Raw genomic sequence first — 13,345 nt, forward strand, 5'->3', positions numbered from 1 at the left:
ACGCCCGGTGGGCCGATGCGGCGGCGGGAGGCGGGCTACGGTGGCCGGCGGGGGCCTGACGGGGCGCGGAGCGGCGGGATCGGTACCGGTTACCGGTCGGTGCGGCCGCCATGGAGTACGTGACCGCCGAGCAGCTGGCCGGCTTCGGCAAGTACAAGGTACCAGTAGCACCGACCGGCGGGATGCGGGGGTCGAAGAGGGGGCGTCCGGGGCCTGGCGCCGGGAGGGGGCCGCCGTCCCGAGTGGGGCCGCCGTGCCGTGAGTGGGAGGTCTCGGGGGACGCCGTATGGAATTGGGTGGGGCGGGGGGTTTGCGGTGGGGCCCTGTGCCGTTGGGGGTGGGGGGAGGGCTGCCGTAGGTCCTGGCCCTGTGGGGCGGGGGCAGCCGCCGTGGGGCCCGGGGCCGTGGAAGGTCAGAGTGCCGGGTATGAAGTGTCCTCCCTCGCCCCGACCCGTGCCCCATCGTGGGGTGGGGTGCGGTGCGGTGCGGTGGGCGCTCGGCTCCGTGCAGGGCTCCCACCCCACGCTTGTTTCCCCGGGTGGGACTTGCCGTGGGCAGCGCAGCGGGGCCAGTGCGATGCAGGCTAATAAACCGTTTTCTTTCTCCCCCCACCCCGAAGTATTTCACGGTGGGGGGCGCTGGGCGCTGTGAGGACCACCGTGGTGGAGGCGTGACCGTGGGAGGCTTGGGACACCCCCTCCTCTCTGGAGGGGACGTGGGGACCGTCGCGTGCCCCACAGCGAGCCGAGGTGTCTCCACCTGAACACTGGCTGCCCCCAGTCCACTTCCCAGCGGGGCCGAGGACGCCGTGTGCGATGCTGCGGGGGCACGTGGTCCGTGGGGCACCCCCTGGCTGTTTGTCGTTGTTTCCCCCCACCCGGGGCAGGACAGGCTGCGTGCCGTGGGGACGGCGGAGCGTGGGGCGGTGGCAGCGTGATGGCAGCTGTGCTCTTCAGCCGTGCTCCTGGGGTGGGGATGCATCTTCGTGTGCACCAGACAACGTTACTGAGTGGGGTGTGATTGCAGAATCCCAGACCGGTGGGGGTTGGAAGGGACCCCTGGAGCTCACCCCGTCCCACCCCCTGCTGGAGCAGGCACCCCCAGAGCAGGGGCACAGGGCCGCGTCCAGGCGGGGGGTGAATGTCTCCAGGGAAGGGACCCCACAGCCTCTCTGGGCAGCCTGTGCCCCTGCTCTGGCACCCGCACAGGGAAGGGGTTTGTCCTCATGTTCAGGTGGAACTTCCCGTGTTCCAGCTTGTGCCCGTGGCCCCTTGGCCTGGCGTTGGGCACCACTGAAAAGAGCCCGGCCCCATCCTCCTGACACCCACCCTTCAGATATTTATAGGCACTGATGAGATCCCCCCTCAGCCTTCTCTTCTCCAGGCTGAACAAGCCCAGGTCTCTCAGCCTTTCCTCACAAGGGAGATGCTCCAGCCCCTGATCACCTTGGCAGCTCTCCCCTGGCCTTGGTCCAGCAGTTCCCTGTCCTTCTTGAACTGGGATCACACTGGATGTGCATGCCCCACTCCAGGCCATCCCTGGGAGCGGGGGGCGTTGCTGGGCACTGCCTGGGTGTGATCGGGAGCGGCACCGTGGCGTCTTCCCTGTCCCCCCCTCAACCCCTTCCCAGGCTGGCAGCGACGTGGCCAGGAGGGGCGGCTGTGGCACGTCACTGCATGCAGCGAGGTGGGCGCCCCGGCAGGTTGTGCTGTGGTTGCCCTACTCATGAAAAGGAGCTCTGGGTGTGTGGGGGTCTGCATGGCGGTGGGAGCACGGCCAACCCAGGGACTCCCCCACGTTTAGCTCAGGACCATGTTGCTCCTGCCCTGTGGCTGCTCCCCGCACAGTCACACCCACAGAAACATGGCAGAGATCGTCCGCATCTCCCTGTGCGAGCGTGGCAGTCTGTGTCTCGTTCAAAGTGCTGGAAACCTTTGAAGGAAGCCGCTGTAAGTGCTAACAGGCTCCGCTGTGGCAGTTTAAATCTCTAGGGGGTGATTTTGGGCCAAAGCATGTGGCATCCTTAACGCAGGGAAACACTGGATTGTGTGTTTATCAGGAGGGGAAGGTGGTTGCCGTATTTTTTCTTCTCTCACCCCAGCAGAGAGGCTAAAAGGGTTTATGTCACTTTCTCCTTTGCTTTGCTCTTGTTTTAGGCTCCATCGCATCGGACCATGTTGCAATTGTCCTTGCAGGGTGGCTCACGGGGTGTCATTTAAGCATGCAGGACAGTTAGGACAGGTCTGGTTTGGACCCTGCTCCACAAAAAAAGATGTGGACAGGTGGGAGGGGGTCCAGAGAAGGGCCACAGATATGATCAAAGGACGGGGAAGCTGCCGTATGAGGAAAGGCTGAGAGAATGGGTTTGTTTAGCCTTGAGAAAAGAAGGCTTAGGGGAGACCTTATCACCATGTACCAGTATTTAAAGGGTGGCTACAGAGAAGAGACCCCCTTTTCACAAGGGGTCACATGGAGAAGACAAGGTGTAATGGGTCTGAGTTGCTCCTGGGGAGATTCTGGTTGGACACAGGTGGAAAATTTTTTTGCAAGGAGAACAATCTGCCGTTGGAATAATCTCCTCAGGGAAGTGGTGGATTCCCCAACGTTGGCCACTTTTAAGATTCGGCTGGACAGGGTGCTGGGCCATCTTGTCTAGCCCGTGCTTTTGCCAAGAAAGGCTGTGCCGGGTCATCCCTGAGGTCCCTTCCAAGCCGGTGTTCGGCGATGCGCTTGGGGAGCGAAGCAGGTGACGTGCTGTCCTGTCTAGCTGGGTGAGGCTGGCTGCGTGGGTCTGGTCTCCTCGTGGAGCGGTCAGGGCTGGCTCGTGGGCTCCTTTTGCATGCTCAGAGCTGATGAGCTGGAGATAAATCGACTCGGTAGGGCGGGTTTGGTCAATGTGACAGGTTGTGTGAGGTGTCCTGTCAAAGGTGGGTTGTATGGGGATTCATCAGTAAACTTTAACTGTGTTCAGACAGGGAGAGCAGGATAGTGGGTTTGTGTGGATGCTGGATAAAGGGAAGCAAAACTCACTCAGCTTTGAGCCAGGCCTCCCAAAGCGGCTCATTTTGCTCCTGCGAAGACAGCGCTTTTGCTTGAAGAGGGAGACCGTTGTGCGTTCAGCCTGTTTCCAGTAGTGCCTGGAGGGATTTGTGGTGTTGCCACCTTCCCTCCCAGCACCTCAGTGGTGATGAAGGGGTCTCCACCCTCTACAGGTGGTGCTGCCAGTTGAACTTGGGAGGGTCCAGGCTACTGCAGCAACCTTCTCATTTGTGTAGCAGGCACCAAAGACCTGCTCCCAGGTCGTGGTCTTTCTGGAGACGCCTCTGATGGAAACACCGCTGCAGTTAAGTCTGTGAACAGGACCCTGAATGCAGACTGGGGCGAGGAGAAAAGCCCCGCCTAGCATATAAAGCTCAGCATGGGCAGCACTGGCTGCTTACTGCCACCAGTTACACGCTAGCGTTGTGTTTTCTGGCCTTGGTTTCGGCTGGCAGAGGGCTGAAATGTGTAAGCCGGTCTCCAGTGGAGGTATCACTCCCAGCCTGGCACAGCTGAACCAACAGGCAGAAGCCAATAAAGCTGCGTATGCCCTAGGGGGAGGTGTGCGGTCTTACTGACAGAAGTAGCCTTGCTCAAGTGATTGTGGTTTTACTGAGTCAATAGGGGCTTTGATAAATAGTGGGCAGGTTCACACGTCTTGCTCAAAGAGCATCGTTTCTACCCTGCGCTGATCCTCAGCTTCGTGGGCTCGTCGGGGCTGTGCAACACTGTCAGTTTGAGTACCTGCAGGTGAAAGTGCTTTGCTGGAGATTGCAAGAAACTGGATTGAGAAGAGCAATCAGCGCTGACAGGCTGGGTTACCATAGGAGCTAACGAGGCCCAGGTTGGTCTCTCTGCAGTGCTCCCTTCCTCCATGTCTTGTTTGCTTGGGGAGCTTTTTTTTTCCTTTGCTATTTTAGCCCTGAGAAAGCGGCTGATGCAGGCACAAACCTGATACTGGGTCACGTATTCCAGCCTTGCTTCAGGCATTGAGGCTTGTCCTGCTCTCCCCTTTCTTTGCCTGGAAGGTGTGACTCTGGATCCAGCGCCGCTCTGTTGATGAAAAGCTGGTTGATCTGGGTACGGCTAACTGTTCTTGCCCAGAAAAAGGCGACAGCGTAAGCTGTCACCCCAAACGGGCAGAGCAAGGAAGCAGCAGTGTGGGATGTGTATGGATGGCAATGCAAAATAGCGGAGGAGTAACGTAGCTGTTGCTGAGCTGCTTTCCCTGCCTCGTCCCCAAAGTGGGGGGACATATCGGAAGAGGTTGGAGCGTGGCAGCAGCACAGCACGTCACCTGAGAAGGTGGCTCATGTTGTGTCACTTGAATATGAACCCAAAGCCAGTGTGGCTGGAAAGCAGCTCGGACGAGTGATTGCTTTTAGGTAGGACTGGCCAAAAAGGGGACGCGTGGTCAGAACCAAACCCTCTGCGCTCCACCAGTTCCTGCTGCAAACGGCTCTGCAGCCTTTGACTCTGCCTCAGCTTTTAAGCAGGAGCTTTCCAGCCTGCACGCGATACATTTGGAAAAGAGCAAGCGGATTTGGGGGGATGCGGAGGAGGCAACATGTGTCCAAGGGAAGGAACATGTCCGTGCTCTTGGCGAGGAGCTAGTGTCCCTGGAGCCGATACAGCAGGAGCAGAAGAGCTTCGTGCAAGATGATCCACATCTTTCTCCAGCCCTGGCTGGTTTACTCCTCCCGTTGCTGCCAGGAGCGCATATGGGAAGCGGCGAGTCAGAAGTCCAGATGGCTTTAGCTTTGCAGCGTGCACATTTTTCCTGGCTGGGGGGAAGGTAGGTGTAGGCTCCTTCTGTCACAGGCTGGCTCAGAGCCACGGGTGGTTGGGGGGGTAGAGGGAACCGTCCTTTATCGGCTCTTGAAGGGACACCAAAGAGCCTGAGGAAGCTGTGCAGCACAGTTATCAGAGAGTTTTTACTTGTACCTCTAACACTTTTTCAGTAGGAGACTGTGGGGTTTGGGTGCAGCATGTGTACCTTTGGAGACAATTTAAGTTAAGCTAACCTAAAACGGGAAAGAAGGCTTTCTTTGCTGGAACAGATGCATCCTTTGTAGCTAACATGTTGCAGCCCTGCCTGGCAGCAGCGTGCCAGGGCTTCCCCCAAGGAGATGCTGTACGCAGCGGTCAGAGAGCTGGACAAATCCTATGTATGTCTCCTCCGGCTTGTTGGCCTAGTGCAGATGATTGATGCTTCTGGCAGGGCGGAGGTCTTGATATCAAAAATAAAGCTCTTGTTTTGAGGCTGTAAAGCAGGATGCATGTGTCGGCTTTCTGAAGAAAAGGAAATGAGATGCTCTGCTATTGTTGAGTATTGAATGTCCTCTGCCAAAACCAGATGCTCTGGTACTGTTAAGTATTGAATGTTGTCTGCCAAGAAAGATGCAGCCAGGCACTGCTGTTTCAGAGTGTAAACCTTGCAGTTGGATGCCAGAGGTCATGATCTGCTTCTTAAAAACCTGTCTGCAAATTGCTTTCTAGCAGGCTTCTGGGCAACCTCCTTCTATAAAGTTATGGGCGGGGGGAGAAAACGGGACAGTCTGGAACATTCACAGAGGTGTCTGCTCGTACTTTGCTTTCTCTGGGAGAAAGACCTACCCCTTTCTTCCCTCCAGACTGCCTCCGAGTCTTGTTTTCACAGAGCAACCCAAACAACTCTCCCTTGTGCAAGTTGTCTCTGCCTTTCCCAAGCGTGGCGCCCGGAGCTGGATGCAGCGTGCGAGCTGGAGCCTTGTCAGCACAGCAGAGAGGGGAAGGATGGCTTCGTGTGCTGCATACAGCGCTCGCGTCCCTTCTGCTTGTGTGTCTCGATGAGCTGCACGTCGCTTTCTGCGGCATCGTGACTCCTGTGGCTCGTTTCAGTGGGTTGGGAGGCTGCGCTCGCCGCTGCCACGGAGCCAAGAGCAGCTGCGGGAAGTGAGACTGACTGCAAGTGAGGGCAGTGTGCTGGAGTTTCACGTGTCCTGTTAGTTGCAGACTGCTTCAATGATTTGCCACTATCTTTTTGTGTTCCAGTTATGTGCCCTGCGTTTCCAGTAGCCTTTCTTGGCCTGGTGTTGTCTGAGCTGCTTGCGATTCTGCTTGATTCAGCCCTATGCTGTGGGGTCCTGCACTGGTGACTTCTGGTGGGATGGAGTTGCTGGTGACTATTCCTGGGGCATGTCTTACAGCCAGGTGTGTGGTCGCTGTGTGGCTCTTTCATCCAGCTCACATAGGAGCAGGGAAAGTACTTGAGCGACGAGTGTTGTAAGGCTCTGGCCATGCGTGTAAGTGGTCTCTGCTTGTGTGCTTTCCTGACCTTGTGAGCTGGGTGGAACTGCAGGCACAAGCCTTGGTTGTGATGCCACCTGGACCTTGGGCCTTCCTTAAGGGTATGTGTTATCTTCAGGAGTTTGGGGGAAACGCCAGCGAAGGAGGACGTGGGAGTGCTGCTCTGTACGTGTGATGTGGGAGGAACGCGAGAGGGAAGGCAATGACATGTGTCCTGTTTGGGTCCAAAGGTGGGACAGGCTGGTGTCTCACCCGGAGGCTTTCGGAGCACGTATGAGCTCAGCAAGAGGAAAGTGAATTGGGGCGTGGGAAGCGCCTTTTGCAGCAAAACTACCGCACCTTAAAATCCTTCCAGTTCTGTGTCCTTGCTTCAGAGCAGGAGCTGGCGGTGCAGCCCGTGGGGAGCACGCAACCAGCAGCGGCACGGGGGAGGCCAGCTGCAGCCCGCTCGCCGGTGGCTCTTGTGAAGAGGCTCTTTGTCTCATCTGCGTGGGCAGCAAAATGAAGTCCTCTCGGTCTCTGCTGCCGCATGCCTGCTGGGCTGAGGGCTGGGAGCAGCCAGCAGTGCTCAAGGACTGAGAAAACATGTCCAGGCTTGCTGCTTATCCCACCTTCTCTCTGCAGTGACCTGTGCTTTGCTGCAGCAAATGCATCAAATGGGCCTCTGATCCATACGTAGCATGCTGGACAGACCCTGTGCTAGAAGATGTTTCCCTCATTTCAACCATTCTAGCTATGATAGGATTTTCTTACAGGAAAAGTGGCTTGTGTCAGCACTGGTGTGGCCAGCAGGGGCCGGGCAGGGATGGGGCCCCTGTGCTCGGCCCTGGGGAGGCCCCACCTCGAATGCTGGGCTCAGGTTTGGGCCCCTTGGGACAAGAAGGGCCTTGAGGGGCTGGAGCGTGTCCAGAGAAGGGCAGCGGGGCTGGGGCAGGGTCTGGAGCACAAGTGTGCTGGGGGGCGGCTGGGGGGGCTGGGGGGGTTTAGCCTGGAGAAGGGGGGGCTGAGGGGAGCCCTTCTCGCTCTCTGCAGCTGCCTGAGAGGGGCTGGAGTGAGGGGGGGGTCGGTCTCTGCTCCCAAGTCACCAGTGACAGGACGAGAGGAACCGGCCCCAGGCTGCGTCAGGGCAGGTTTAGGTTGGGTGTGAGGGAAAATGCCTTCCCTGCCAGAGGGGTCAGGCCCTGGCACAGGCTGCCCAGAGAGGTGGGGGCATCTAGCTTAAAGGATTTCTTTTTATCATGGAAGTACTCTCCTCCTGGATGCTCTTCCCCCTTTTCTGCACCCTCCTTCCAGGTGGGGACCCCCGATCTCCTGGGCTGTCACCAGCCCGAGGCAGCACCAGCAGCAGACCCACCAGACACTGCAGATCCACGAGTTGTGTATGTATCGTGCTTTGGCTGTTGATTCAACAGTTTCTATAGGCTCCTTAAGCAAACAGCATGAAGTGGGACTGCTGGTCCCACGTGGTGCCCTCCCTGCCCTGAAGAAGAGGGTGCTCTTCCCCTCAACCAGCCTCAAGAAATCCTCTTGCGTTCAGACTTCCAAGTGCCATGGAGAGCAGGGCCACAGACGCTGCGCTGCGGGAATCAGGTAGCTGGAAGCTGTCCCTGGCAGGCTTTTCTAGGCTGCTCTGGAAATACAAGCCCTAAAGAGATCCCTACAGGGTTTGCTCTGCCATGCAGAGACACCACTGTGTGCCGGGGCAGCTCAGACCAGTGGAACAACAAAACTGGTAGTGAGAGCAGCAGAAAGGAAAGCTTTTTGATGCTAGTGATGTGAGTGTGAGGCTTGAGGCCACAGTGATTAAAAGGCCAGTCTCCCTCACCCCCAGGAAACAGCCTGCCTTCTCCCGCAGGGTCTGTAGCAGGAAGGGTGTGGTGGGGAAGCCTTTGAGCCCTGTTCTTGAATCACTTCACTCCTTCCCCAAGGGCTCTTTTAATTGCTCTGAGCAGTGTGTGTGCCTCTGCCTTTAAACAGCGCACAGCTTCCCAAGGAGCCGCTCGGCTGAGCTACGTGGCAGAGGATGCCATAAAGAAGTCCAGAAGTCCTCCCAGCCTTCATGGCTTTTAAGATGAGCAGCTGTAAAAGTTAGTGTTCTTTCTTCTACCATTCTGCAGTTCAGTTCAGGGTTTTGAACCTCTGCCCAGCTTAGTGTGTCTCTTGCAGCTCTCGTGGTCTGAAAACCGCCCAGCTCCTGTGGTTGCAGGAGGCAGTAGCAGCGTTTATAGGTTAACTGGAAATGACTGGGCTCACAAGCCTTGGCTGAGCTTTTGCTCTGTGCTAAGCAGTGGGATGAGGGTAAGGGATTTATCTTGCTTTCTAGAGACACTTATGATGTGTGTCATAAGGTTTTGATGAGTGATGAGCTAATTCCACTACCGGGACTTAGTTCTGTGTGTGTTTGCATCTCTTCATCTTCAACAGTTGTGAAATTGCTGCCGGCAGCTCGGGGTGCTGTTTGCTGCTGCTACAGGTCTGGTTTGAGCCATGGCCTTTGCATTACAGGGTAGCGAAGATATCGAACCATATTTTGGTGGGGGATTCCCAAACTCTCCGTTTTTAGCCACACGGGCAGTGATGAAGCTCTTTGTGGTCAGGGACCTACTGCTACTTCAGTCCACAGTGGGCCTGGCAGGGTTTCCTGGGAGGCACTTCAAACCCCTGTGGGTTTTTATGTGAGAAGATGACTTGCCTGGGGACACGCAGCTCGACTGTATTGGCTGCATCAGAGGCATCAGCACGACTGTCGGGCCAGGGCTGTTCTTCTCTGGGTGGTTTGGTTGATGCTCATGCTGCTGCAAAGCACCTCTCTGCCCCTTCCTTCTGAGGAGGGAAGCTGTCTTTGCCTCCACGCTGCTGTTTGTCTGGGGTTTTTACTACAGTCCCTACCCTTAAAGGCGTGAATTTGGCAGCTTGTGTGTGCGATGGGTGCAGGTAGTGCTTTCCTTGTCCTGTCCCGCAGCGGGAGCCCTCACAGCTCTGCTCTTGCTGTGCAGGTGAAAAATTGACTGCTGCTCACATCCCTCTGCATCCTTTGCCCTGCCTGAAACGAAGATTGCTGTCCCCAGCTGGTGGTTGGGGACCAGGTTTGCTAAAACCAGGTGCTTTTCTCGTGGTTGTGAGTGCAATGGAGGAGCAGGAAGCAGAGCTGCTCCTCAGCAGCCTTTTGGTCTTCAGATTTCCTTTAAAAAGAAAAGGTCTATTTACATTTTTTGCTTTGGATATCTGATAGATCTTTGCATGCACCTTCCTCCTTTGCTGTCCCGCTTGCAGGCTGCTGTGATGGTTCTGTACATCTCCCGCACCCTCTATAGGGAGCTGGCTGAGCGCGCCGGCTCTGCTGGGCTCCCCCATTGCTGTTGGTGTCAGCACTGAGCTGGTCCTGAAATTAATGGCCACAGGGATGCGGGAAGGAAGGAGTAGTTGAGGTGGGCGACACTGATGAGCATGCTTGGCTGGTGTATTTGGCTGTTCGACCTCTTCCCACGTGCTGGAGGAGCTTCCGTAGCCCTGTTGGAGAGACAAGGCTGGTGGGTGGCTTGGGGAGGAGAGCTGGGTCGCAGCTCTTGCCTTGAGTCCTTGCCCAATGTTGTAAGACATGCAAAGCAGTCACTTAAAAATAGCGTAGGCTGCTTGTCAGTCTGTCTTGGGTCTCTTTAATTGCAGTGAGAGTCTACTGTGGTGTTTATTGGTGCGTGTTGAATCTCGCCAACAATGAACTCAATCATAAAAGTCACTCTCTGCTAATTAGCGACAAGTATTTGGCTGTTGGGAATGTTTGGAAGAGAACCTGAATGCATTGTGGAAATGAAAGTATCGCTTCCTGTAGCTGGCTCAGAAAATGGCTGCATTATTAGGGCTTCTGTAGCCGACCTGACTTGTGCTTCACGTCTTGCACAAAGGATGTCAGGGCTAATGAAGTAACACGGCTTTTTTCTGTTAATTGTGAATTTTCTCTTTGCAGAGAGGCGGGACGAGGGATGTAGAGAGGCAGAGCGTTACGTGCTTTGGCGGAAGAGAAAAAAAGTTTTATTTCTGCCCTCACCTTCAAGTTTTAATAGAGCTTTTGTGAGTCGTCTTCCCCGCACCGCCTTGCTTCATCTGTAATCATCTCCTGATTGTGCGTGGGCTTGTGTTTTCCTTTGATAGGTATACTTAAAAGTTCAACTTGATTTCTTTTTCTAGGGATTGTAACTAATTCTCTTTTCTTGCACTGACTCGTTTATTCTCCTGGTTGGTGGGTTGGCATCAAACCCAGCTCTGTGCTGGATTCGGCCCAGTTCTGCCATGGCCTTGCTGTCCTCTGGAGAGGAGGCTGGGGCTGCGGTCTCGCGTGTGTCTACTGCTCCCCGGTGGCTCACAGGCACCGGGAGCAGCAGACACACCTCGCTGGTCCAGCAGGAAACACGTTTTGGGGTGGTTTGTGGGACTGAATGCCCTCGGGAGGGCATGGGGTGGGTGTGGAAGAGCACTTTGGGATGGCGAGCGGCCGCTGCCTGCCCCCTTGCCGGGGTTGCCCTGGCCCCTTCCGTTCTCCTTGGCACCAGGGGTGGGCTTGCAAAACTAGCCTGATCCCCCTCTCAGGTACCTCAGCCCTCTTTTTCAAAGTCCAAACCAGCTCTGGCAGCAGTAGGAAGGTCTGTTGGCTGTTGCAACATTATCATAACAGGTTTCCTGTTTGTGCATTTTTGCTTCTGCCTTTTCTTCCTTCCCCCATTTTACCTCCCCAGAGTTGCTGCTCTGATCCCTCGATTCCCACCCCAAAGGCTTGTCGCTGGCTGATCTTCCTCTAGCTGCATCCCTGCCTCAGGCCCCTGAAGGTTCGTCTTTCCCGCTCCTACACTCACCATGTGTGCATCCTTTCTGCAGCCGATCACCTCGAACTGTAGCAGAAGCGGGGGTGACCCATATTCATGGATATTTAATGATCCTAAAACAGAGAGTTCCTGGATGCGGTGGAAATTTGCAGGCTGTTTGCCAAAGCCTGCCATCAACATCAAGTGTTGCTCCATGTTACGTGTCCATGGGGATACGATTTCCCCCCCCAGGCACAGTGGTGGGATGGGGTTGGGACTTGGCGGTAGGGTGGTGGGGCTGCCTGGCCGCTCCATCCCACCACATAGTGACCCTGCTACAGAGCTGTGGCCCTGTGGACAAGCTGGCTGGAGCTCAGGTAGGCAAGGATTGACTCGAGCGTGGGCTCCCTATCGGGTTGATTTTTGTAAGGTGAGCTGTTGGGTGACCACAGGCAGGTCCCTTCGTGCTGCAGAGCGAGGCTGGCCCGTGGAGGGGCCGGGGCTGGGCTAGGCTGGGTGGAGATGTGCTGTGTATCAGCTCTGCCGGGGCTGCTTGCTGATGCCTTGCATCCAAGCGTGCTCATTTTATCCCTCTGCAGTACCTCTGCTCTGAGATAGAGCTGTTGTCCCCCCTAAGCATTGCTTTTCCTGCAGCCGATTCCTCCTGCCGGAGCAGGGCCGATGCCGCACGCTCCCCAGCCTCCGCGCCGGTGCTCCTGAATACCTCTTCTGCCCCTGAGCTGTGGGGCGGCTTCACTGGAGGCGCGGTCCCACATCCACGTTTGCAGAAGGCTGGGACAATCTCCTGGCTGGTGCTGGCGAGAGCTGAGGGTCTGAATATGAGAGGGTATCGGGAGGGGAGAAATCTCGTTTTCTAAATGAATTTGCACACCCTGTGGGGCTTGGGGAGCAGGAAGGAGACTTCTGCTCGGTGCAGTAGTTCCTCTTGGAGAAAAGGGGCTCTGACCTTGCTGGGACCCCTGCATGCTACCAAAATGCTCCGAGGGCTGGAGCCCCTCTGCTGCGAGGCCGGGCTGGGAGAGCTGGGGTTGTGCAGCCGGAGAAGGGGAGGCTGCGGGGAGACCTTATTGCGGCCTCTCAGGGCTTGAAGGGGCTGAAAAGAAAGGTGGGGACAGACGTTTTAGCAGGGCCTGCAGCGACAGGACAAGGGGTGATGGGTTTAAACTAAAGGAGGGGAGATTCAGACTAGAGAGGAGGAAGGAATTGTTCACGCTGAGGGTGGTGAAAGCCTGGCCCAGGCTGCCCCGAGAGGTGGTCGATGCCCCATCCCTGGGAACACTCAAGGCCAGGCTGGACGGGGCTCTGAGCAACCTGCTCTGGTTGAAGGTGTCCCTGCTCACGGCAGGGGGTTGGGCTGGGTGGCCTCTAAAGGTCCTTTCCAGCCTAAACAATTCTACGATTCTGTGATTGCCCAGCTGCTAAAAAGCCACCAGGGCCTTTCTGGGTTTTACGTGGGACCTCAACCCACATACTCAATGGCACAGGCTGCCCAGAGGGGTGGGGGAGTCACCATCCCTGGGATTATTTAAAAGACCTGTAGACGTGGCACTTTAGGGCATGGTTTTGGAGACATGGTGGTGTTGGGTTGGCAGTTGGACTTGATGATCCTAGAGGTCGATGTCCCACCCCTGGAAACACTCGAGATCAGGCTAGATGCGGTTCTGTGATTCTGTGCTGTGTTTGGACGCATTTAATTGCTAGATGTCTAAAACCTGCATGGTGAAAGCAGGCAGGAGGAGGGAGGTGATGCTGGCGTTGAAGCTCGCGCTGCGGGCAGCGTCCGGCAGCACCTCGGGCAGTCCCTCCCTGCCGCGGCGCAGGCAGGCGGGGCGTTCTGCCTGCTGAGCTGCTCGTGGTGGGAGCCAAACCCATGGGGTGATTGTGAGGTTACCACTGCCAACATGCTCCATTCTTATGCCAGCTGAGAAATGACCTTAGAAAAGATAAACAGGACTCGAGTTAATAATACCATTAAAGCACGACGTGACTTCTCGTGCATCAGATGACCGTGGGCATAGCGCAAATGTGACTTGTTTGCCCTGGCACGGCTCTGCTCAGTTACGTTCGCCGGGGATTGTTGAGTTTGCTGCCTTCTGGCTTATCTTGAGCCCGAGGGGGGAAGGTTCTTAGCCTTGTGCCCTCTTTGTACTTAAGGAGATTTATAGGAAATGGCCTTATGGACTTGCTGGAGCCGCTCTGCC

The 13,345-nt window shown here is 56.3% G+C and overlaps 1 protein-coding gene across 2 annotated transcripts in view; it reads left to right on the forward strand.

Moving 5' to 3' along the window:
• SELENOI (selenoprotein I) overlaps positions 1-13,345 on the forward strand; it is a 31,896-nt gene continuing 18,551 nt past the window's right edge. Inside the window, exon 1 of one of the 2 annotated variants that reach the window (XM_075086385.1) lies at positions 1-158. In XM_075086385.1, coding sequence (XP_074942486.1) covers positions 111-158 — 48 coding nt within the window. In that variant the 5' untranslated portion in view covers positions 1-110. The remainder of the gene's footprint in view (positions 159-13,345) is intronic. The other variant, XM_075086386.1, reaches the window with a different exon arrangement.

Source organism: Phalacrocorax aristotelis, chromosome 3, assembly GCF_949628215.1.
Source record: "Phalacrocorax aristotelis chromosome 3, bGulAri2.1, whole genome shotgun sequence".
Classification (NCBI taxonomy): domain Eukaryota; kingdom Metazoa; phylum Chordata; class Aves; order Suliformes; family Phalacrocoracidae; genus Phalacrocorax; species Phalacrocorax aristotelis.